This window comes from Osmia bicornis, chromosome 16, assembly GCF_907164935.1.
Source record: "Osmia bicornis bicornis chromosome 16, iOsmBic2.1, whole genome shotgun sequence".
In the NCBI taxonomy this organism is placed as follows: Eukaryota; Metazoa; Arthropoda; class Insecta; order Hymenoptera; family Megachilidae; genus Osmia; species Osmia bicornis.
The window spans coordinates 3,512,450-3,539,202 of record NC_060231.1 but is presented as its reverse complement, the minus strand read 5'-3'; the positions used below and the strand labels follow the sequence as shown (position 1 = coordinate 3,539,202).

Here is a 26,753-nt window from a genome sequence, read left to right as displayed (position 1 = left end):
CTTTCAAGAACCACCTAGCTGCTGGCGAAGTAGCGTCAAAGAATTCAAGGTAACCCGGAATTTTGATACGAATAGCAGGTCACGATCGATCCCATTCGATGGTAACCTTTCGAATCGCGTGCCACCATTTCTGCTGGATATTTAGGGATCCCTAATGTTCACCGTTCAATTTTGATGAAGTCATTAGTCAGATTCCAGGCGTTTGCAGTCGGTCCTTTTTCATTTGGCAATTTCAGCCAATCTGAAATAGACAAAGGGAATATGGTATTAGATATTCGATCAACCAGGACGATCACTGAAGGATGATGATTTAAGGTGTTGGAATATTTATACCGCGCTAAATGAACGCGAAACGAATTCTCTCTGTTCTTGGCAGCCATTAACGAATGGCGGCACTGAAATTGCTGCAGGCTTGCTAATGAGCTCGGGTAATTGGATAAATTAAGCGTTTCACTGTTGAAATTGGTCCCCGGCGAGCATGTGAGCCAGCATTGTCAGACAGTTGCAGTCTGGAAAAAAGTAGTGGCGAAATTTAATTAATGAACTGTTGTATACCAAGTTTAGTTATTAAAAGTATTTTATGTTCTTTATTTGCCCTCCCCATTTCTATATTGCCTAGGACATACCACACGTGACACTTAATCTTTGCTAACATTAAGTACTCAGTTCTTAATCCTCAATCCCCCCTTCTTTTTTCTAACCCTAGACACTCTAACCCTTATTTTCTAGCCTTTATTGTTTGCCCCCCTATATCTGGAGCTCTACATTCCCTATTCTCATTCGGCACACTACTGCACTTGTATAGTATCCTTTTGCGCATCAGCAGAGTGCTCCCATTTCACATACTCTCGAGATTCCTCGGCTTCTCTGTCGCTTCCACTTTCACCATATCTCCCATTACGTTCCCGGCAACTTCCACCAACATTCCACGTGCTCTATTCTCCTGTTGATGTTCCAGATCCGATACAGGAGGCATGCAACAGCGCGATAGCATCGAGTGTATCAGCCGGGGCTGAGAATCTGCGCAACACCCTGGCTATCATGGTGCTATCGTCGATCCTGGCGTTCTCGAGAGTCATCTAAAACCGTAAGAGGGACAACCGGTATCGATCGAGCCTTCCCTGAAAGGCCGCCAGGTCCGGGGTACGAACAGTGCGTTTCAGGTTCAGGATCTCGTTAGCGGTTAACAGGCTGTTAATCGGCCGGGTGGATCAATGGATCCCGGCACCCGTCAGCGTCAAACCATGCCTACTTTTCTCCCTTCCAAACGATAAAAGAAACAGAAACCCTCCCACGAACGAGGAACGGCTGATTCCGGTTGATTCCAGATTTACGAGCGAGTTTCTACAGGGACTTAACGTGGGATTAGACAGGGGCTTCGTAGTAAAGCAGTAGCCATTCCTTGGTCCTCCTCAGCGGCATGATCTCTGCTCGTCTTTCCTCGACCAAACAGATTTCATTCCAACCCCCCTGGATCGTGGGATTTAAACGGATAGGATTCAGAGATTGATGAGCGAGCAGGCTGTCGTTAGAAAAACCAGGACACCTTAACGAGCGTGTCCCAGCTCATCGGCACTTCTACTCCGAAGGGTGCACCCATCAAATTTTAGCGGAGAAAACCGACGAGACATTGTGAACCTAGGGAATTGGCTACACCTTTGGAAACGTGGATAATGAAGTGAGGAGGAGACGGAAGGTAACATCGAAGAGGGATTTCCTTGTATCAATTGTCCAGGAAAACACGGACGACCAAGGGATTTGAATAAAAATAGATGGGACTCGGTCTGCGGGCAAGCTCGTCGGTCCGATTCAAATGATAATACCTCCGTGATCCGATTTGCATAAATAATACAGAGAGCAGAGCTGACCGATCGATAGGACTACGGGTAAAAACGTGTTTCCGTTGGGACGGTTGGTCGCAGTAAACAGTTGGTTGGCCGCGATTAACCACCTGTTCGTGCAATCGATGGACTCGTGACAAAAGTTTCATCAGTAAAACGAGCAACAAGTGCGTCGTTTTGCATAAGAACGAGAGAGGGGTGAGGCGGGGGGGGAAGGGTGAAAGGTCGCGAACGATCGTTTGGATCCCGTCCAAAACCTTGGCTACGTGGTTTCTCGATTCTTTCCGATGGTTCGAACGCTTTAAATCGATCCCATGCTTTATGCCCGATCCTGGAATCAACCAAGGGCTTTGTGGAAGGTCGGATTGTTGCCTCTGGAAAAGCCTCGGATGGGGATGGGGGGAAAAAGTTGCGGAACGATTTGGCGCGAGTTACAAAGTGAAATTGGCTTGAGAAGATTGTAAGTCGACCTGAAACGTTCGAGATATAGGTGAAACGATTTACAAGTATCGACCGGACGGGCATGAAACTTTGGAAGACCAACGGTCGAGAATATTCATTGCAGCCCCTGCAGGAGACCAAGTTCGATGAAATATTCCCGAAGATTCAGTGAGACCACTCGTTTTTCGAGCATCCCAACCGTCGAGAACTCTTCCCCTGGAGATCCTTCACTCGGACCGAACATGGAAAAGCACCTTCCTTGGAAAATTCAATGGAGGAACTGCGATAGTTACACTTCCTATGGGAAAAATTGCGCGAATCTAATTGAAAATTGTCAAAAGTAGGCGCAAGACTAATTCTTATTGAATACCAAATTTCATGTCAAATCTGACAGTCAGAAAATACGGGAAAGTACCATTAGAAAGCCGCTTAAGGGTTCTACATAGGAGGAATGGCTCTCGAAAATTCAATGGGTTAAGTGCAGACTGGTGTCCTCCAAATAACTCGACAACACCTTCGAACCAGGAATACCATTTGCTCGCCCTAACGAATAAGGGTGGAAAGAACTGGCGACACAGGGGTTGAGGGAGAGCTGTCGGAATCATTATAAATAATCTCTAGTTCATCGAAAGTCAGTCTGTCGGGTACTGTTCACGTCGCTCAGAACTCGAAGGACTTGGTTCCTTGAAAGGCTGCCTTCAGTTTCCAGTTGTGGAAGAATTTAATGAACTTTTCTGTCGCAGAGTAAGAGATTGTTCAAACCATTCTGTCGCAGTATGAAAATGTTTATTTTTGCAAAATTATTCTAATTATAAGATAGCCTACGAATAAAAAGACCACGATTCTTATTTCTCCACGGTTAAGCATGGGATAGGGACCACCATACGAAGACAATGAAGGTAGCCTACTGGGGCAGACTTAGGACTCCCAAACCCCCTAAAAAGTATCATGGAAGTAGGGTTACCAGTATAGGAGAAGTCAACGAACCCAAAGATCCTGGAACTCTCAAGTCCCTCAACCAAATACCATGGAATTAGGGAGGGCAATGGACCCAGTCCCTGTTTCTAGGACATCCTTCTTCGTGTCTCTCCGTTAGAAATTTGTGGACGCTTATTTTACCCAGAAACTCTACAAGGTGTCGCGAGAAATGTCGAACGACAATAAATGTTTGCCGGATGGAGGAGAACAGCCACGGCCTAACGTAGTCTTCTACGATCGCACAATCATTTTCCATTAATGTAAACGTTGCTTGGCATTCCGATGATCCGGAACCTCCCACGAGACAACAAATCTACTTTGCATTCCAGACGAATCAAACGGAAGAGGAGGACTACAAGATCGCTCGCTGGTCCCTGGATGAAACTCGTTCGAAATGATGGAACACCGTTCAAAGCTCTCTTGAATTATATTTCGACCCTTAAAACGATCCTGTAAGGAGATAAAAAGAGAACCCAAAAGGGATTAATAGACGCCACGAGCTCAAGAGGACCACGATCGCTAAAGGGGACACCACCTTTGATCTGGACTTTCAAGATGGGCACAGCTAACATGACAATACCGTCGGTGAAGTAAACGTTTAAACAAGTAGATAAATTAAATCGCTAGGAGATACTAAAACAAACACACATACAAGGTTTAATAAAGTAGAGGAAAAGGAAGGAAAAAGGTGAGTTTAACAATGGAGGACGGAACTTGGAGAATCCGTTGGGAGGAAGGAGTCCAGGTCAAATTTTCGAGAAAATCTCGAGAATCGAGGGACACGCGTCAAGGGTGCAGAATTTAATAAAAAAAAAAAAAGAAAAAACGAAAACTAAGTGAAAATATGGTTCTTTTCTCGAGTCGATTCAGGTTACTCTACTTCTCTTTCTTCGAGTAGACTTTCTTATCGATCTTGAAGTTAACACACTGCCAACAGTTTCTTATCTTCTTCACTTCTATTTTATATTTTTCAAAGTTACCATTTCTCTGTGTTTAAAGAGCCCCGAAGGGTTGGCAGTGTGTCCAGAGATAAACACGTTAACTTTCAATATAACAAGAAATTTCGTTCCATTTTCACCGCTTTCGGTCTGTTTTCCGAGGAATAAAACGGGGAGGTGTAAAAAAAAAAACGGTCCGCGCACCCCTGAGGCACGACAAGGGTTAACCGAGGAAATTGGGGGGAAGATAAAACGATTTCTCAGCTTCGTTACACAGCTGTCAGAGAGATCACAAATATATAAATATATATATAAATATAATTAACAGTAAAGAAAAAAATAAACAAAAAATGGCACCTCGTGAATTAATCGTAAACACGTTAACAAGAAAACAAAAAATAGGAACTTAAGAGATGTATTGTTTAAGCGATGTACATATACGTATACATATACATATGAATCTATAAATACTACATACGAATACACACGCATACACACATGCAGCTGTACAGCTGAGATTACGCGTGACGTCGAGCAAGTTGACGTAGAGACGTACCTAAGGTAATTAAGGCACCCGTGTAATTTGCTCCGCAACGTAGCTCCACAGACGCAGACACACAGTGACACTTAGCCGGAATATTGATTAAGATAGATCGTTAAGGGCCGTCTGATCATTCCGATGAAAGATCAACCACCGAAGAGCGATTGTTTCGCCCGAGAACACCTGAGGGAACAAACTGTTCGAGGCTGGAGGACATTTTATGAGGGATATGACTTCCGTGGGATTTCCGGTTGCTGAGAAAAGTATCCATGGGAATTGGCAGACGTAAAACCATCGGTTAGACTTTTATAGCAAGGAATAAGAAGGGACTGAGTATGGAAAACCGAAAGAAAGTGGGCGACCGAAGATGGTCGCTGCGATGTCCCAAGATCTACATGAGCCTAATTCAGAGTTTCTGAGGATTTTCTCGAATAAAACGAATAATTTTCAAATTTGGAAGCTCTAGAAACTTTTAGAGTGGAATTTAAGAAGAAAGGACCCAGGGTTCGGTTAGGTTAGGTTGAGCTGGATCTCAATCGGGCCTAACATACAGGTAGCCTATCGGTTAATCCAAGTCCTAATCTTAATCCCAGAAGATTCTGATGGTCCTAAATGCAGGAAACTAACTAATTTTGGTTCTAATTTAATATTTTTGCGTGAACAATGTCGAAATTTATTCGTAGACCTAATCGAGCCTAATGTAAACGCAGCATACTAGGTCCTAACTTACATCCAACTCGAAATAACTCCTTGGGACCTACATTTCAAAGAGAATGTACAATTTCCGAATTAGAAATACTTTGAAAGCTTCTGAACAAGTTCCCAAGACTTCGCCTACGTAAAACCAAACATACCGAACGAGCTTAAACGAAGGAACTGGAACAGTTTGCCCCGGTCTCGCGGCAAATGCGTCGCTGAAACACGAATCTTCCATTTGGTACATATCACCTATATAAATACGTCATATAGAGAGAGTTGATTGTATCGTTAGTGATCTTTTCTCGTAGCCAGAGCATCGAGTCTTTAATCATCGTGCGTGACAGCGTGAACAGAGAGAAAGGATTCGGTATTTTGATTACAGCAAGAGGAATCGAATATTTTCTACCTAGTTATCATTGGCTCTGAACTGTCGCCAGTTGACCCTCGAGCAGCGGAGACATTAACCGAAAGATAAACATATCATTTTTGGTCGAAAGGATCTCATATATTGGAAGAATAATATTAAAAGAGGCAAGAAACCTTCATTTTGATTGGGGCTCTCCCCATGGTCCGCCGTCCGAGGGTTAAGAGACTTCGTCGCCGACCGGTCGTTTCACGTCTAACGCCACCCAGTTTGTTGTCATTCCTTTACGTGACACTAAAGGCGGTCCGCAAAGAACGATTAGCAACGTAGTCGTGACGCCCAGTCGACGTACGTTCGCCAGACGAGTAAACGCAGGGCCGTATATATACGCTTTTCCAGCGTCCAACGCACTCATCTCATTAAAGATTAAGCACGTCCTCACATATCATTAGTTAATTACCCGAGTATCGTCGTGAAAACTTAATGTTAGGATTAGTGCCTCGACGTGAAACACGCTCGGACCATTATCGTCGAAACGGACTATCCACGAACGATTACATGTTCCCTCGAACAAATTGGAAATCTTCATCTACCACGACGCTAATTTTCCTTTAATTTAATTCGAATTTATCCTCGACTTGGTAAAGAAAAAAAATGTTAATGTAACTTGTTACAGGGTGGAGAACTCGGTTAAGTCCGTGGTAGTCTGTAAAGCGAAATGGGTCAATATTTGTCTCTAGATAGTTTGTTCCTGCGTGTGCGGTTTATAGTGTACAATTCATCAGGATCGATGCCGTTCAGGATGTCGCCGATAACTCGACGCAACGTCCCTGAAAAATCACCGATTCCAAGAACTATTGTTTCTTTTTAAATTCCTTTTCGTTCGAGCCTAGCCACTAAAACGAATACGGTTCTAAAAACCTCTTCGCGAATCGTGAACCCTTTAAAGGTAATTTAACAGAGAGACTATATATATATATACACATATATATTTTTCGCTAATGAAATTATCGCTTCTCAATCTCGACAGGCCTAATTGTCATTTCGACGGAAAAAGAGTACGCTTAAGCAGTTACGATGATTCGAGGGCAGGTCAATCGTTGCTAGGTGTTTATACAAAACGATTGCGAACGGTTTTGACGAAAGGAAAATTGATTGAAAAAAAAAAAAGGGGGAACAAACAAAAAGAAATGGAGCGCGGTCATTTGGCTAATTAAACGACTCGATCGCGCGTAAACGCGACGCGAGCCAGTTTTCGTTTCGCTGACGTTTGCGGTTATTTCGTTCACCGTCGATGCGTCGCCGGGTGTCCTGTGTGTACCGATATCGACCCGGGGACGAAACCAATCCCGGCAAATTTATTCCACGCCTAGTAATGAACAGTTTATCAATTTTCAACGATCCTTGTCCTCGCTGTACCACCCTTCGTTCAACCTGTCCCCTTTAACTCGCCGCGCAAACGCTTGCCTGCCTTTCCGTTTTACCTTATTCTAAACAAAAATAAGAGACAAGCCTGGCTGGGAGAGAAAAAAATGGAGAAACAGGTGGCGGGGACAGACCGAAACAGTCGACGGCACTTCTATCGATAAAACGAAAGGAAAAACACGCGAAGGAGGAAACAACGGGCTGAGCGCGTGAAAAAAGAGCGACAGAGCGATGAAGAAAGGAGACGGGAGTACTTAGTTGAAAGGGGGTCGGGCCGAGCGTAGAGCTACGCTACTGAGAAGCAGTGGATCTGCTTTTAAACGGGGCTGAAGGAAGAGGAGAGAACAGTTTCCTTATGAAACAGGCGAGAGAACGGGGGGAAACGTAGATGCATAAAATGTTCAGTTCAGATGTAAGGAGGAAGAGGAAAGAAAAAAAAGAGGGTAAAAGCGAAGAAGACGAAGGCTGCCGGTACTTTCCATATACCCAGGCGCCAGAACCCACCGTGTTCCTCTATCGATCAGCGTCAGCTGGAGGAAATCGCTCGCTTTACCGTTTCCAGTAATGGTGTCGCGTGTTTTATTACACTTTCCCAAAGAGAATCCTTCGGTTTAAGCCCTACGAGCGTTTATTGAAACATAAATATCGGCGACGCGGGTCGTCCGCGGGACACACTTTTGCTGTGGGGATGTCTTTTATGAAACGTCCGCGAAAATCAGAATTAACCAGTCACAGTGACGTTGATTTCCGGTGAGAAACCTTCGTTGATCGATGCGCGAGAAGCGGTTCGTTCTGAAATTTCGCGGGGTTAAGGTAAAAGTAGGGACTGACGTAGCCCTAGCGGCTACGAGGGACTTTTGAATTATTCCGCGCCGAGGACAGGGAATTTTCCATTCCTTTTTTCCCCTCCTTTTTCTCCTTCCTTTTCCGGTGCTGAATTGCGTTTTAACCTGAGAGGGGGAAAAAAACACCGCGAAGCCGCGAGGCTCGGTACACATTGGGGCGAAGATGGAAACGGTGAAAGGAACAGATGAATAAGCGGCGCATACAAGCACGCCTGGCTTACCCCGGAGCGCACTTCAAAGCCACCCCTTTGATCGTTCCTACGGGGCAAAACTCGGCCTAAGTGGGCCAACACTCGAATTCCGGGGTAACAAACAACTGCTGGTTTATTTCCCACGGAAAATCGTACGCCCCATAGAAAACCGCACCATTCACACCCTTTGATTCTCTGATCCTTTAATCAGCCTCCTAAAGGAGGACACTTTGTCTGAAGCTGTTCCTTAAGTTCGCTTTCAGCCTAACCCTTTTTTTTTCTTTTTCGTTTAATGGAAGAGGAAATGCGTTTACGCACGCGCAGGTTATCCGCTGTTGGCACTATTCGGCTAGAGGGGGCCCGGGCAGTGTGGGACTTATAACGCCCTGAAGGGGCAGAACCCAACCTAACCTGATTCGCTTCGAGCTGACCAATCCGGTTCACCTGCATGAACCTAACCTCAATTTAATTAACCTACTCCGATTTAACCAAAGAAACTGTTTATTTTTCTTTATGTAGGTATGCGAAATATTGTAAATTAAACGAAAATTGATATTTTTTATGGTAAAAAAGATTCTTCTGATCTTGGAATTGGTATATATTTAAGAAAATCAATTTTCCTTCTGTCTCAAACGGCAATTTAAAGCGCGCGCGATACGAACGACACAAAACCGGCCAAAAAACATAGTAAAAGAGAAAAACGCGAGACGAAAAGATAGAGGAGGAACGAAAACGTGTTGCAGCGAATGGTTGCAGGATCGATCAAACTGATGAACGAGGCCCTAAAAGTGACGAGAACCTTATCAACGACAGCACCGTCGCAAAACACAGCGAATTTTCCTCGGAAATGCTAGAAAATAAAGTAGCCAAACACCATTCGATCGCTCATTCACCTCGTTCATCCCGCATTCCCTTTATTTCTCATCGAAAGCACTTCTGATGCTAAAAATATACAATTTTCAATATCGCAGCTTCGCGAGAAGAGCGACCCAATTCAAAAGCAATAAATTTTTTTGAAGTGTATCGCTTTTCCAGCAAACGGACGATATATTTTTTCGAAGCAAGCGAGATAAATGAATGCTGCTCAAACGCAAAAAACTTCTATATGAAAAAAAAAGTAAGATAGCTATCTAGTCTCCGTTATAAAACAGATGAAGAAAGAAAAAAAAAGGTGAAGTTAGGAGGCAAACTTTTACTTTGTCCGTAGTTAATTAACGAGAAAAATCATGTGCATGTATGTATATAAAATATATATATATATATAACTAAGTATCAAGCAGACATATTATATATATATACACATTAAATTTTATATATTATATAATGATATATATTATGTGTATGTATGTATGTATAACACACCTGCACGAGGGTCGTTCTTTTGCTTTCGCGGGTAAAAATTGAAAAGAAGAAAAAGTATATTGTTTAGGGCAAAAGGAAGCGACCAGAAGAGATACTAACAAACAAAATGGAGTAAAATATATATTGAGGATAAGGGTGAGAGTGAGAGAATGAGTGAAAGTGGGAGGGAAAAACGTGTGTGTTGCGTTAAACGTTGTTAGGTTATAACATAAAAGATATTATAAATGTTACACAGTTGTACGTAAATGAAGAGAAGTCGAAAGGGCGGAGGGAGAGAAGAAAATGAAACTATGTATAAGAGAAATTAATGTAGTTATTAAATGAAATAAACGATACGATGATTACTACGAAACTTCCTTCGTTCGCTACTCCCTCCTTTTCTTTTTCTTTTTAATGGACAGATAATTTGAGAGAAAATTCAAGATTTACTTTATATTTTTCTTGTGTTCATTTATTCTTCCCCTTTTTCTTTTTTTGTTAATTAAAATGATGGTAAATCAATGTTAGTTGAGATTCAAGGAGAAGCGCAGCTGAAAATTATAATTGGGATAGATTTTAATTTGAAAATTCACTGTAGATCTTATTCGTGTCCGTTCATTGAATCCTAGATCAGCGAATTTTGATTTTATCAGAATTTCAATTAATAAGATCCTAATTGGCGAGTAGAAGAGCTGATTAATCTAGCGAAAATGAACAGATTCGAATTAACGAAGCCCTAATTACACCTGATTCCGTGGGGCGTTAAGAGGATCCTGATTATTAAGAGCCTAGTTAACGCCTGTCTAATTAAGGACACCACCTTCTGACGAGGCACAAATTGGGACACACTGGAAACAAGGTAATGTTGAATTGGAAGCGAAAGAAGATCTGATTGCCAAGATGACTGAAAATAAAAATTTTACAAAGTTAAAAAACATCAAATACTTTTTCTCTCTTTTAAGTTCAGATGAGGTTGCAGATTTTAAAGATCGTATTGAAATCGGATAGCTCTTTGATATTCTTTTGATTAAAATGATGACAGTTGGTCCGTGAATTCATTATAAGGCAGCAAACTCCACGTTGAACTATCACATATTTTTAGAACCTGATCGATAACCATCAAATTTAATACGAACCAGCTGAAGATTCTTTATTTCCTCAATTCCGATTTCTTTGTAAAACTTTAGGTAGTCTGTGAGACATGTTACATCATAACTGTGATGAAAAAGGTGCAATTAACCTTGGAAGGCTTAATCACGGAGTTGAAAATAAAGAGGTAATTTTCTTTTAAATAATTAAAGTCTAAAGGTGATGGACTTTCACCTAATGAAAAATTGCATCATATGTGCATTCATTGTTCGGACACGTGTCAGTGCATTTTGAGTAAAATGACGTATGAGCGAATGGAGGTCGATGACTAATCACTCGACTGCATAAACAGTGTTTATGAGCAATGATGCAGTCGGGATCTAGCAGAGTGTAAGAGCGACGACCCGCAATTCCGGAGGTATAATATTTCCACGACTCGGAATCACAATGGCCTATTTCCACGACCCGGAATTCCAGTGGCCCAAAATTTCGACGACCCAAAATTCCAGTGGTCCTATATTTCCACGACCTGAAATTCCAGTGGTCCTATATTTCCACGACCCAAAATTCCAGTGGCCCTATATTTCCACGGCCCAAAATTCCAGTGGCCCTATATTTCCACGACCTGAAATTCCAGTGGTCCTATATTTCCACGACCCAAAATTCCAGTGGTCCTATATTTCCACGACCCAAAATTCCAGTGGCCCTATATTTCCACGACCCAAAATTCCAGTGGCCCTATATGTCCACGACCCAAAATTCCAGTGGCCCTATATTTCCACGACCCAAAATTCCAGTGGCCCTATATTTCCACGACCTAAAATTCCAGTGGCCCTATATTTCCACGACCTGAAATTCCAGTGGCCCTATATTTCCACGACCTAAAATTCCAGTGGCCCCATAATTTCCACGACCTGAAATTACAGTGGCCCTATATTTCCACGACCCGGAGTTCCAGTGGCCCTATACTTCCACGGCCCAAAATTCCTATGGTCTAATATTTCCATGACCTGAAATTCCAGTGGCCCTATATTTCCACGTTCCAAAATTCCAGTGGCCCTATATTTCCACGGCCTGGAATTGCAGTGGCCCAAAATTTCCACGACCCGAAGTTCCAGTGGCCCTATACTTCCACAACTCGAAGCTCCAGTGACCCTATACTTCCACGGCCCGGAACTCCAGTGGCCCTATACTTCCACAGCCCAAAATCCCTATGGTCTAATATTCCTACGATCTAAAATTCCACTATTCCATAATGTCCACGACTCGCAATTCCACCGACCCAGGACACCACCAGTCCAAAGATTCAATTTCTCAAGTTGCCAATCCTTCCACGCTTCAATGTCCCAGTATTTCGATATAGAGCCCATAAAAATAAACCGAACAAGGTAATACCTCAATTCTCCTACAAAACAAACCTATTTCAGTATAGATGGCAACTGAACGAACAGATGCTTCATCGGTCGCAGCTATTTCCGTGAAATTTCCAAAATCGATCAAAAGATCCGAGGAAAAATAAATCGAAGAACACAAGCCGAAACGCAGAGCACGTTCCGACGGCAGAAAAATTTTCTCGGTCCCGGGCAAAGTATCAGTTGAATTTGCATTCCAAAGTGCAGCAGCCCGATGCAACGTGCATTCGCTAGCAGCTTCTCGAACAACGTTTCGCACGTCCTCGACGAGATAAATCATTTCAAACGTCAGTTTAACGAACGCCCGGCTTTCAAAACCGGTGGAACCTTATTATGATATTTCTCGAACCGTATTGACCACGATTGTCTAAGGAAACCTCACGTTTCTCTCGTTCTTCAAACGAAACAACGGAAGATAAAAGAAGAAAACTGATCCAAGTCTTTTGTCTGCTTTCCTTTGGTTTTTTTTTCTCAATGACAAGATTCTGCGCTGTTTCGTTAAAAATGGAGAAACAGTGTCGCAAGATCGAGGATCGAGTAAAAAAAAAAGAGGAACACCTGGTTTGGAGATGCAAATAAGTCGTATAATCGACCATTTCGGGGAACAACTCCCATGGAGAATAATTAATTCCGCTCGAAACGCTGTCTGCCTCCTCGACTCGCGATGATCAATCGATCTAACCGGTCGATACACCCGTTCCGAGGCAGAATTTACATCGGGATTTTTGACAAACGATCGACAATTACAAAATGTAACGATTCAAATCGTCGATTACACCATAATTCCCTCCACTTATCCGGATTATAATTCATTCGAAATATTATCCGATCAGAGCGACTCTTTCACGAGATTCTGAATATGCTAAAATGTGACCATGATACGAATCTCGACAGAGAATGGACAGGATGATCAAAATTCCCATCCGTCCATCGAAGCGACTCGTTTTCTTTTTTTTTTCGTTCGAAATGATCGTTCGATTAGAAATTTATTGATATTGACAGTTGCAGTAATAATTTTACTTGATCGTAAAAGTCAGCGTTTAAAAGAAAAAGGTTAAAATACGAGTGTGAATATTTAACGACCCTAAGTTTGAAACGAGAATAAAAGGTGTAGCAGGTGAATCGGGGCAATTACTCGGCCGTCGACTAATTATTCCCGATTATTAGGGAGCGTAAGATCTCTGGAAAACTTTCCTCCCTCTTCGCGGCTCCTCCGTTGAAACTTTGCTGAATTTATATTCGACTCCGCATCGCTGGAAACTGTCGTTAATCTCGTGTATGACGCGGACCGTGTAAGCACATTAATTATCGGGAAACGGTCTCTTGCTTCTAAATTAGCTCGTTAGAAAACTGCATATCATCCTTCGATTCTTGAACTAGCAAGTTTAAGAATCCCATTTGTCCAAATTGACGTCTAACGATCAATCTTTCAGACGAGACTTTTTCATTTATGAATCACCCTGTATACACTTTGTCTTCAAAGAGCATCAATGAAAATCATATAGGGTCCATTTGAATATAAATGGCTGAAGAAGTTAGTCAAAAAAGTGTATGGGTGCCGAGTTGACCTTTGACTTTTTGGAGGCCATTTCCTCAAAAAATATTATAGACAGCATCACACTCAACTGCATTTAGTAGACCTTGGACAGTAGTACTAATGCATATTTTTAGATTTGATCTAATACGCCTCTTTAGCAGGTTTTCGGAAATGGTCATTTGGTCATGGGCCTTTTTGGCCATGTCGGAGGGCTGAACCGGACCAGTCTATATAGCTAAAAGTACCTCTAGTCAATGCCTACAAATGAAGGAGTTTTGAAAAAAATTGCCTCGTTTGGAATATGTCGCAAAATTGAAATGTAATATGAGGAAATTGTAATATGAGGAAAAACAGTGGACGACGAGGAGCTCGCTGATGATGTCAAATAGGGTGATTAAGTGCTACCCAGAATGGTTTTTGAAAAACTGGCCTCCGAAAAGTGAAAGGTCAACTCGGTGCCCAAACACTTTTTTGACTAACGTCGTCAACCATCTTTATTCAAATGGACCCCAATGAATAATTATAACCATTCCTAAGCCCTAGGCCGAGGGGCCGGTACCCTATATGACTTTCCTTGATTTTCAAACTTCGATGTACCAAGTCAAATATCTTCGAAGAACGTTGTTTCCTTGCTTCACTGTCCAAATTCACTTCGTCCTCCATTTATGACTCACCCTGTACATGTTCTTTTCCAAGATTTCTATGTCTTCCACAGTTTCTACAAGTGATAATCGATATCAGTCCGAGCTCTTCAGCATCTGACATTTCATAAAATGGAGATAAATCGTGAAAATGTGGCGGAATGACTGCATCCACTTCGTCCTCCATTTATGAATCGCACTGTGCATACTCTTTTCCAAGATTTCTTCGCACTTCCAAGTTCCTACAAGTGACAATCGACGTCAGTGCGAGCTCTTCAGCACCTGACAATCCATAAAATGGAGATAAATCGTGAAAATATGGCGGAATGGCTGGGACGGATCACGATTCTTCACGAACCGTCCAACATTTTCCAACAGAAAAGCTCCTGATGGCAGATTGCAGACTGTCCTTGAATACCCGTTGAAGCAGCCGTTATCGAGGACCATGCAACTGGTCCCCTCCATAGAAACCGGTAGCCCCAACAATTACACCGTCCAACCTATGGGACAGGTGAATATAAAGGCAGCCAGACGAGCGTGGCGGCTATTAGTGTCCGTCTGCGTCCGACGACCGGTTCTGACTCTCGAGAGTCTAGTAAATCATCTGGTTTCATCAGCTGATCGACCAGCCACTCGCGTCCGAGTGAACCTGATACTGATTCACCCACGAGGTTATAGGACATCCAGTGTAGTCCAAGGGACTAAGGACTGTGATTTCAGAAGAGAGGAAACTTTGAAAATGAAGAGACAGAGAGACAGAATCTGGCTGATGCTGGTGCTGGTCTTGAGTCCGATGGTGTTGGTGGACAGCTCATGGCCTTCGTGCGTTGGAAAAACCATACTAAGTGAGTATCATAACCGATGACAGGTCTGACTAGTCGTGGACAGGTGGTAAATCAGAGAATGAAAGGAAAATGTCAGATAGTTTGAAGAGGAGTTGGAGGATCTAGGTGGATATGAGGGAACTTCTGATGTTTGAAAGATCAGAGACGTCTAGGATGGGGGAAACTTAAGGAAACTAGATAGCTGGGGCTGGGTAGACTCGGTTAGGAAAACTTCGCGAGGGAAATAGGAAAACAAAGACCCAAGAAAGAATTAGTGACCACACAGCGAAGCAAGTGGCTGAGAAGAGGGTCATTTGTCTGGGGGTCAAGAATTCACCTGGATAGCATTGTTTCAATCTTTACACTTGTCACTTTGTCGGGCTTCTTTATCCTTGGCGCTTGGATTTCGAGTTCAGGTGATTCATCTCCGAGCGGCGATTTGAATAATCTCTGCTCTGCCTCTGGTGCAGCCGAGTACCGTGATTTCCAAGCTCGTCCATCAGCCTTCAGACAACGCGCTCCCTCCGATAAGAACGTGACTAGACGTAACCTACGTTTTACCAGTCTCGTTACCAGAACGAATTAATCTATTCTTTAGTTCCTAACTTTTTTCACCTTTCACATCTCTCCTGCTCTTTTCAAGATGATCTCTTTTGTTCAGAATTTCATTTCATTTCTTTATCATCGTTAACCCTTAAAGGGTTGACCACCAACTGAGGGTAGATCCAGAGGAGAGGCGACAATTGTTGAATTAATTAAAACTCTCTGATTTATTAACGTGGTTCGCACCAAAGCTGCCATAACGACAGAGAGTCAATTAAGTCCGAATTCGTTCAACGATCACGTATCTCGTTCCATTCACGATTGGACTTCTTCTCACGCAGATCAGACAAGGAAATCATGCAAATATATCGGGTCCACTGACACACAGATGATTTCGAAACATTCATACCTGTCTGGCCAGCCTCGACAGAGTGTCTAATCCATTTAGCGAACCGCCTTGGAATTTCAATGGGCATTTTGTAAGGAATCCTCGATTGTGATCGAGGGTCGATGTTGGCAAAATCTTGATACGGGTCCAGAATGGGTCAACGACAGGCGCGCATCGGTGTTGGTAGAAAATTGGAATAACCGTGGTAACTATGAATGGGAGCCGGTAGCCTCGTCGGAGAACTATTTATTTAACAAGCTAGCAAGTCCATTCCCACGAAATCCATTTAACTGTGAGCCACGACAGAGAATGGAGTTAGCAGGTGTCGGCGGAATCGTTACGTACCGTGGCCCGGCCAAGCCCTCCTCATTTCCGGGACAAAAAGAAACTGACCGTGTATACAGCGCTGGGGAAATGTCTAATTCCAGTGTCATGCCCCCTCTCGTACCCTGGTCGATATCGATGCCGTATAAACGGCGAGGTATCGATGCTGAATTAAACATCACGGAACATCTTTTTGCATTTATAAACTGTACGTTAAATTATTCCAAAGAAAATTAAATATACAATCATAATGATACTTTAATTAAAGTCTTTTTTTCGTGGGTTACTTTCTCTCATCAATTAAAAGCTTCGGTGGTTTATCGATTTCCGTTTCTCCATCGAACAGTAATATTATTACGCCGATGTTGAACGCTGAATATTGTATTAATAATCCAATAATTTCGCGATACGCGTTTATAAAAAAACGCATTAAAAGAATTAGAGATGAAAAAAGAGGTCGTGCGTCTGGCTGGATTATTTTAATTCCGCGGTAATCTGGTCCTTTTACAGGGAGCACAGGGATATTTGAATAAATCCAGCAATACGACGAGAATACTAATTTTTCTCCCCCCCGTTAAAAGGGAAGCGTGTTAATCGTTACGCGAAAAAAATACACAGTCTAGGCAAATTTAATCGTCGTTTCGTTTATTTTTCCCTCCCTCCGCTGACGAAATAATCTCTTTTTCGAATCGAGAGAATTTCCGGGTGAAAATCAGAGAAATAGGTTTTGAAAAACAGGTTTCGCTCTCGTGGGCTATATTTAAAGCTAATTGCGCAATCCTAATTAAAAATAGCAACGGAAAATTAGCGATTCCAGAATTTAGAAAGGATTTTTATTGCCGAGACCTGTCGGTCGTTTCGAAATCGTCTGATTTAAGATATGAAATATTAACTGGAAATATAAACAGAAATCAGGATGGATCAAATAAAATGAACTTTGTATACATAAACAAGGTAAATTCATTAATATTTATGATACATGAAAAGAGACGGCCTTTAATTAATCCACGAACAATACCGTAACGTGATTTCGAGAGACTAAACGAACGAACGTTAAAACGAATATCGATAGTTCGATATAACAATCGGATAAATTATTATGCAAATTCGCTTGCACGGAAACAACGATTTTATAATAAATTTTCAAAAATATCTGCGTCTAAATATATCAAACTGAGAAAGAAATTTGCTTCGCTTTAATCTCGTCTGTCCAAGAAAAAAAAAGAAAAATAACATCTGGTTAGGTGTTTCTCATTTTAACTGAGACGTCAAACGGAACCCAGAGGTAATTAGGTAAGTAAAAAAGAGAGGAGGAAGAAGAGAACGAAAAAGAGAAGTAGGCAAGTTTATTGCTCCGCTTTTCGTCCAGCTGTGCCACTCTTCGTCTCATGAATAATTCAGTCGGTACATTATTTACAGGGAGAAAATTCGAATCTATTACGTTTCGATACAGCGTCGAACATCGAACGGATTCGACTTTAAAAATAGCGTGTGCCTCGGCGAGGCCACGTTTTTGAATTAAAACATCAGCTTCCGGTTAAATTTTCTCAATGAAATTTCGCCTCGAGAGATGGGAAGATTAATTAAAATTGTAGCTGAGAATTTATCTAATCGAATTCAATTTCCGATTCCTCCCTCGAAAATTTACATGTAACCCCGAGACAAAGGTAGGAACCTCGTCCCCCTGGCGGAGGTAAAAGTTATTAGGGAAAAGAATACGGTAGAAGGAAAGTTTCCTCGGGGAAAGACAGAGGGAACGTCGTTAAAGCAGATTCCAGGAAAGTTAAGAGCAATTCAAAGGGACCGAGGTGCTGAGAAACAAGAAGCGTAGGGAAACTTGAGCGACTATAGACATCCCTGATGGTTTACGAAACAACGAAATAAGAATATTGATAATATTCACTGATCTCGATGCGCGTACGATTCCCTTTGTACCGAGTCGTGGAGGAATGCAAATGCATAATAAACGAGTCTGCACGCAGCTAAACTCTCATATCCAACGTAGCGTGTTTCAGTGGGACTAGAACACCACTCGGAGGCATTAATCAATTAAAACCGGTTGAATTTGTAATTTCAGCAGCCCCGTCAGCTTGGTACAAGGCAACGGTAGCAATTAATGAAAGAAAGGACATCCTGAGCCAACACGCCAGTGAATAGGATTGATCAATAACACAGTGGACTCTCTAATGAGGATTAATTCTTAATGTCCTTATTATCCTGTGTTCATAGGGGGTGTGATAAGCTTAGAATCACTGGAGGATTGCCTCGAAAGAAGCAACTCGACATCAGCTCTTCTTTGTTTGAAGTCGCCCGCAGAGCAAGTGTCGCTTAATGCCAGAATGAGAAAAAAAGTCATCTTCTGTTCTTTAAAAAAGAAAAACTCGCTTGTTCGGCCGATTACCTTATAGTGTGCCACTCTCGTCCCGCTTCGAGATCAAAGTCAAGCCGAATAGTATACCTGCTCATAAGAGCCAGTTGCTTATTCCGAGGCGATACTGTAGTTTTAGGAAAGTCTAAGACCTTATACTATAGGGACTCGCTAATTCCCTGCTGGAATGCCTAGATAGAAAAGTCTAAGACCTGATACTATAGGGACTCGCTAATTCCCTGCTGGAATGCCTAAATAGAAAAGTCTAAGACCTGATACTATAGGGACTCGCTAATTCCCTGCTGGAATGCCTAGATAGCCAACGACTGCATGGCTGCACCACTGATGCTCGATAATTCCCTGATTCTTAGAATTTCCCGCCTCTAAAACAAGTGCAGGGAATTATCGAGCACCGACTGCGCTACGTATCAATGAACACAGTCCATCGGTAGGATTTGCCCCGTCGCGATCTTCGGATTTCCCGAACTTGATTAAGATTAGCGTCAATTCATTCGCAGGATCCAGCGGTTTATCCTGCGAGGAGAAGCAGGCCATCTTAGACGAGCATAATCGGCTGAGACAGCTGGTGGCTTTGGGGCAGATTCATGGACAGCCGAGCGCCGCGAATATGAGGGAAATGGTAAGAGGATGCTGCCTGCTTAATCCTTCCTCTCGTCACATTTTCTCGTGGAATACTTTTTTAACGCGGCGCGCATTGGGTAACTCCGGTGCTGCGTTTCACACGGTTTCTCGCCGCGTTTAAACGTGCTTGTGTAACGGGAGAACAAATTTACTTAAGTTGCCGCGAACCGGAACCGTTTGCCGTGAATCTCCTTCCAACGACAAGGAAATTTCTTCCGCAGGTCTGGGACGACGAATTGGCGGCGATCGCGCAGAGATGGGCGAACAGGTGCACGGAGATCCACGACAATTCCAGAAACGTTCGTAAGTAAATTTGTTTACTTTTGAAACACCCTGTAGGTGCCAATCTCGCATGGGTACTTAAATAATCTATAAACTTTTATTGTACACGTACCTTTTGAAGAAGGATCTTCTTTCTCAGCTTTGAAACATTAAAACACTTGGAACACCACTTTTGAATCACCCTATACACTGCACAAAACTTGCACTTTAGAACACTACGAATCACTTCACTCTTCGTTAACACATTTGTATTCACTGTAGGACACTTAGTAGCTTTCTAAATTTAGGGACATTGTTTTTGTATCGTCCTGTACATCAATTGAAATCCTCCATTTCCCTTGAATTTACAATAGACTCAGTCTCGCCATGCGTGCGACAGTCAATAAATTAAACGGGCAAGAAATCGTCCAGATAGAAAAGCGATTCTCCGCTCTATCTCTTTGGATCGATCAAGATTAATGGTGATCAATCTACAGGTAGGTTCGCAGTGGGGCAAAATATCGCTTGGACATGGACAACGAGACCTCCGGGACCGTTCGACGACGAACCGAACTGGAGACAGAGGATCACGGATTGGTTCAACGAGGTGCAACATTATCGAGCCGGTTACAGCGACGCCACTGGGCACTACACTCAGGTTGGTGATCATTCACGTAAATGAATCTCTCTGTGAGTACATAGAACACTTCCAGGCTGCGTAAGTTCCCCCCGGCTCGTAAAGATGACTTTGAAGAACGACTGTTCGAAAAGTCCCGGGGTATAATCCAATTCAGCGGAGTCAGGGATGAAATATTGTTGCGATACAATTTTTTTGCTTGTTTCAAAGAGTTGGTAACTGAACTAATTAATCATTAGTGGGCACGCGTGCTCGGAATCGCGGGAATAATCCCCGGTTGCAATCGCGTTGCAGAGAAAGTATTCGAGAAAATGAACGAACACTTTCCGTCGAGCAGAGCCGAGGAATCTCGGTTATTCAAGGGGATGAAGCAGGTTTTAAATTACTTGCAGATCGTCTGGGGCGACACGTACCTCGTGGGCTGTGGATACTCCTTCTACTACGACCCGGCTCGAGGCTACACCAAGTATTATGTCTGCAACTACGGGCCCAGGTGAGAATATTCCATTGAAACACTTTCGTAATATCAATTCTCACCAAATCTCCAACCATCCATGCAGTCCCAATGCATGTCTTCATCTCGGAGTGTCTTGTATGCCACTATTTGCACCTTCTCCCTGGCCGGTTTATGCCTCCAACTTCTTTACTTCTCGAGATTTTATGTCTTCATTAACTTGTGCAGTTCCTCCGAAAAATAATACGCCCTTTGTTTGGGCTGTAATTGCCCGCCCCCATATGTAGGGACCAGTCGTCCTAATTCCTAATTCCTAATTCGTCCCTGAGCCCGCGCGCTATGCGCACTCGGATTGGTCACTGTTTTAATTCAAAACAGTGCTTAATAATTCGAAAATAAAGCTTCAAACAAGCCGTGTGAAGTTGGCCCCCCAATATTAAAATTTTTTAAATCTTCTTTTTGCAAACGTTTGCCCATCGTTTGTCCATTAATGCCCCGTTGGAATTTTCGTTTGCCCCTTTTTAGTTTAAAAGTTACAAGCAATTCAATTTTGGGGGGGCCCACTTCACGTTGGCCCCCCAAAATTAAAATTTTTTAAATCTTCTTTTTGCAAACGTTTGCCCATCGTTTACCCATTAATGCCCCATTGGAATTTTCGTTTGCTCCCTTTTAGTTTAAAAGTTACAAGCAATTCAATTTTGGAACATTCAAAATCTTCTTTTTGGAAACATTTGCTCACGAATACCCCGTTCGAATTTTCTCCTTCCAGTTAAAAGAATCATACGCAATTACATTTAACTAAGATATTATATTCACTCTCGTTTATTCGTTTAGAATAACATGTTTGTATGGCACAAGTTGTTAAAATTTATAGTACCGCCGGCATTAGCTTTACCCAATAGTAGGCATAGGTTTTTATTTTTTAAAGCACAGCTTAGTCTGGGTAGGATGGCTGAATCCTGATCACCTCCATCTTATTCTTCAGCTTATGGTGAACCTTCCCTTCGAGGGTGCCTTAATGCTGGGATCTCCAGCGCCATCTAAGTGGGGTACTTCAGTACTCCCCACTCCATTTAAGGGGTACCTTAAGTCCCCGCCATTATGGGCTCACTATGAAAATGTATACCCATAAATTCATGGAGATCAGTCCCAAGGAACTAAACGAACTAGACACTTCCTTTCCATCTCTGCTACTCTTTCATTTATCTCCCTTCCGCTTCAATTCAACTAAACGCAGAAGTAGACTCACGATTTCGAGCTGGAAATACGTTAGGACTCTCCTCGGACGCGAGCTGCCTCACAATCACCAGTCCGTTCTACCTGGTCCGCTTTTTAAACAGTCTACTTGTTAATTTTCAATCAGCTTCGACGTTTCTGTATCGACGGAGTATCAGAAATTCGCGAAGAGTGGAACGTGCGTGGAATCCGATCCGAGGGTGTCATACATTCCTCCCAGTTTCGCGGTTGATCATAACGAAGGGGGTTTCGTGAGCGGCAACAAGCGTGAACGAGGACGATGAATGATGCATGAAGCGATTTTATTTTATTTTTTTTTTCCACCTTTCGTTTAGCCGATCAATTTTTTTAACACACTCCGTAATCGGTTGCGTTTCATCACCACCATCGATAAATCATCCTTCCGACGCTGTTTAACCTTAATTCTTTCGCATCGCAGTGGCAACGTGCTAGGCTTTCAACCCTATCAATCAGGCCAGCCTGCTTGCGGCAGCTACGGGATGGTTTATTCGAATCGATACGCCGGACTTTGCTGTAAGTTTCAAACAATGATCATGCCTGAACTGGAGTAAGTCTTTGTCGAGGATCTTCTTCTTGTGAAACAATCCTCTCATTTATTTCACTCTGTGTTTCTTAATGCGTTGACTGATGAAGGTAACGATGAGTGGTATGGGAGTAAGGGTAGCCCTCAAAGCATATGGGCAAAATTGAGGGAAAGGGCAGTCCCTACTGTATATAGGCGCAAAGTGAAGGGCAAGGGCAGCCTACACTGCATATGGGCTCCAAGAAGAGGGCAAGAGCAGCCCCCAAGGCACATGGGCAAAGTAGAGGGCAAGGGCAGCCCCCAAGGCACATAAGCAAAGAAAAGGGCAGTCCCCATTACATATAGCCATTACAAAATAGAGGGCAGCAATGAAGGGCAAACAGTGACATAGCTAGCCTACTAAAAACTAGGGGGCTTTTCACCCTCTTTTTGGAATTGTTACCCATCGGTCAACATGTTTTTTAACCCTTCTGCTCCACTTCTTCCCTTCATTTTCAAACTTCGCATAAGTCTAAATGTTTCTCTTTTTCAGCTGGACACAATTACTACCACCTGGGTGCCCTCTGTCCATATGGGCGATAGGACAGTAGGAAAAATGGAACGATCGTGTTGATAACGTGACTTTGAAGGATAAAAGTTGAAGAAAACGAACACTGCGTCGAGATTGATCGTTGGATATTATTTAAAATATAGTTCATTGTTTCTAGTCCGTAACAATTAGGTTCTAATCGCGTTCGAAGAAGGAAAAAATAGCGAACGTTTTAGGAAGTTAATTAGGTTGCTCGTAGATTATCATGTACACCGGCTGTAACGGAGGAAACTCGTTAAACCGAGATCCGATAAGCCGCGTTACAAAACCTCGTTGAACGTGTTAAACAAAATTAATTGGAAAGCGAAATCGATTCCCAATTTTCACGGGATTCGGGGATATTGGAGTATCAGTGAAGGCTCTAATCAGATTTTGATTAAAAATGAGAAAATAAAAAATTAATAAACATATCACCCGACAACAAATAAAAAGTAACTGAACCGATTGTCGAAATTTTCGTCCATGAAGGTAATTTCAAATTCACATGTCCAAGGCACCAGGATTTTTACAATATTTCGGGACACCGTGGGATAATAAAGGTCCCATAAAACACCGAATACCGGGTCGTTTAAGCGAATACTAAAATATTCCAAGCATTATATCCAACGTGTTGTTTTCCCCCATAAACGTGGCCCCATGCAATCTTTATAAGCGCGAGTTGCTTCCTGCATCCTGTTGCCGGAACAGGAATCTCTTTAACGTCCAAACTTATGGTGTGTTTCTATGTTATACCGAGTTCCAAGACTCGGCAGAAAATTTGTTAAACACAAAATCTCTCTTTAGAGAGATTAAAAAAAAAAAATAGGATTGGGTTCGCGAAGAAATTTCACGATCAACTTTTCCCAAAGAGACGACCGAGATGAATCTCTTAAATAATATTTATTCTTATTTTAAAATATATGCACAACAACTTAGGTGTTATTCACAATTAGGTATTTTCTTTCATATCTTTTTTTGTCTGTTTTTCTTTTGATTTACAATTATATATAATATATATATATATATATCTTTACAATTCGCAATGAGGTAAAACTAAGTTTATCAAAGATTATTACGACCGAGAGTAGTTCGTAAGAATTCGAATTGAAAATCGTCTAACTAAATCGGCCTTCCGCGGCTCAGCCGTCCAGAATCTGACACGCAATGATCACAGATCAGTAGAACGTCGATTCGTCAATTGGCCAAGAAATACCTGCCTTATATTTATCCTTTTAATATTATTCTCAGATTCTCAGATTTCTTCTGTCGACTGGGCGCCGAACGGATATGAGACGGTCGATCACGGAAACGAGCTTAATTTTAACCCTTATCTATCCCTCCCTTAACAATCCTTTCGCTGAGGATCACGTATATATAAATCCCAAAACGATAGCCTCTTGAAACCGTACATATACGTGTAGTTAACTACGGCAGACTCTCGTTATATTGCCACGCGAGGGATTTGACCTCCTAATGCCCCCCCCCCCCAATCATATTTTACGATGATGATGCTCTTTTATATCCCCTCCCACCTTTCAAATGGAAGCTTGCAAGATTTTCCGCTCCTACAGCGCCATCCGTGGCGATATAACGAGAGCCCACTGTACATGGCTGCTGTTGCTTTCAAGCCACAGCGAAAGGATTAATGTTATTATTACACGTAATAGATTTCCACGTTCAGAGTGCTTCATAAAATAGATTTAACCTTAATTTAGTTTTGGTATGTTTATTTTTTTTTCTGTTTCTTCTTTTGTGCAATCGCATAGCCATTGTCTTCTGCGTTAGGTCTCCCGCTAACCGAGTGGTCGTAAACAGGCGAAATAATCCGTGTGCCTGTGAACGTAGATCGAAATTCTCGAAGAGGAATTGAAATCTGATAATTGAAATTTAATTTCACGCTGAGTTTCATTCATCGTTTCACGAAAGTATCGACTAATTTTTGGAGACGTCTTGCATTTTTCGGCGGGAATCTCGATCTTCGTTTGAGAAAGGATAAAATCTAACCCTATAAGAACAGGCTGCCTTCAGAAACGCTGATTTTTCATCCGCGGATACCGGAAACCGAGTAATTCTCTTTAGGCCGGTTGAAGAAACCCTCGAGCTAATTAAATTTGAAATTTTAATTCCTGAAAAGAAGAGACCGAGGTTAACCCTACTGTTATCAACGAAATTGAATTCAATTCCTTGGAAAATGCGTGTCTGAAATTCCTCCTGTTCTAATTTCTTTTTTTTTCTTACTTATCACAAGCCAGCCTGCGAGATAATTCAGATTCTTATAACGTTTAGTTAAGGACGAGTCGTATTAACACTTTAAACAATGAAATAGAGCGGTGGCCCTGGGCAACTCGATGGCCCTTGAGCGAAATAAAGTGTCTTAAAAAGAAAATAAACAGCTTTTCTTATTGGCTTCTGGTATAGCTGCCCTGGCACCTAAGGGCAATCGAGGTTGCCCCCCGGGCAGAGTTGCCCCCGCCCCGGGCAGAGTTGCCCAGGAGCTTGAAATAGAGGATCGGTGCAACAATTACTGAGAAAAATCGTGTATATGTGTTTACGTATAAAAACCAAATGTGTTTATTGAGCTGCGAATGCCCACGACGGATTTCTGAATCTTTTTTTTTTTCATTTTAAATATATTTTCTTTTTTGAACAAAATGCGAACGCTTATCCACGAGGTATCCCGCTGTTCGACTTTGATTAACAAACTACAGTTAGCGCAAAAGCAAACATTTGGTTTAATTTTACTAAATGGACTGAAACGTTAAACTGGCCAGATTCGTTACGTCGATCACAACCGGGTTATATGCAGCGTTCGCATTCGCCAGTCGCATATATATATGTACACGGGCTAATTAAATATATTTTACATATGCAACATATGTATATACATCGAACTATGATCAGGATGGTTCAATTGATATCCAAGGGGCTCTCAGCCTACCCCTAAACTCCCACTTCGTTCTTCACTTTATATAAATATACACCCCAGACTTAATCCAGACCCTGTGTACGAAATCAAATCCACCAGAATTACAGAAAAATCATATTTGATGATCGAAAAACCTGACTTATAATTTCAACGAAAGAATCTAATTTTTCCCTATTAAAGAATTTCATTTTTCAATGATAACATTAACAAATTTTTGATGAATAAAAAAATTCTTTAATAAGCAACAAATTCCCTAGGAGAGTTCTCCACGCTCGACAGTGTACACCGCCATTTACCCTAGGAAGGTTCTCGATGCTCGACACTGTACACCGCCATTTACCCTAGAAAGTTTCACCATGCTCGATACTGTACCTATGCAGAACCAAAGGACAGAGAATTGGAAAGCGACTAGAAGAGTAGAAAGAAAAGGCAAATGGAAATCTCCGAAGCGAAATTCTATGGGAAAATTGCGACTTGTCTACCATCGAATACAAAGCTACAAAAATAGTGTAAACTCTCGGGGGAACCGCGTACAAACAAGCTTCAGTTTCGACCGCATATAAAAAGTAGAAAAAGTAAGGTGCCAGCGGCAAAGCAACGCTTCAAAATTTCGGACCAATTTCTTTCACCCTTACGTGTCTAAAGAAATAGGAGAACACGCCAATATTCAGCTGAAGCAAGAAGCAATGTATAATTTATAATCTAATTGAAGTCGAGTGCAAAAGGTGAGGCAGAATAGGGTCGTTAATGAAAGG

General features: G+C 42.2%; 2 protein-coding genes across 2 annotated transcripts in view; both read left to right on the top strand.

Moving 5' to 3' along the window:
• LOC114878009 (acetylcholinesterase-like) overlaps positions 1-9,977 on the top strand; it is a 66,444-nt gene extending 56,467 nt beyond the window's left edge. Inside the window, exon 6 of the mRNA XM_029191317.2 lies at positions 959-9,977. Coding sequence (XP_029047150.1) covers positions 959-1,083 — 125 coding nt within the window. The 3' untranslated portion in view covers positions 1,084-9,977. The remainder of the gene's footprint in view (positions 1-958) is intronic.
• Positions 9,978-14,847: 4,870 nt separating this feature from the next.
• On the top strand, positions 14,848-26,148 carry LOC114878005 (venom allergen 5-like). Its single transcript, XM_029191315.2, has 7 exons — positions 14,848-15,128; positions 19,249-19,370; positions 19,594-19,675; positions 20,131-20,291; positions 20,663-20,763; positions 22,400-22,494; positions 23,037-26,148. Exons 1-7 carry the CDS (start codon positions 15,023-15,025, stop codon positions 23,084-23,086), a joined length of 717 nt encoding a protein of 238 aa, XP_029047148.1. The 5' UTR covers positions 14,848-15,022; the 3' UTR covers positions 23,087-26,148.
• The last annotated feature ends 605 nt before the right edge of the window (positions 26,149-26,753 follow it).

Bases quoted from the DNA above. Each gene is read 5' to 3' on its own strand.
- LOC114878005 (XM_029191315.2), top strand. From the start codon at position 15,023: ATGAAGAGACAGAGAGACAGAATCTGGCTGATGCTGGTGCTGGTCTTG. The intron at 19,371-19,593 runs GTAAGAGGATGC...TTTCTTCCGCAG, and splicing joins CCGCGAATATGAGGGAAATG to GTCTGGGACGACGAATTGGC. The intron at 20,292-20,662 runs GTTGGTGATCAT...AATTACTTGCAG, and splicing joins CCACTGGGCACTACACTCAG to ATCGTCTGGGGCGACACGTA.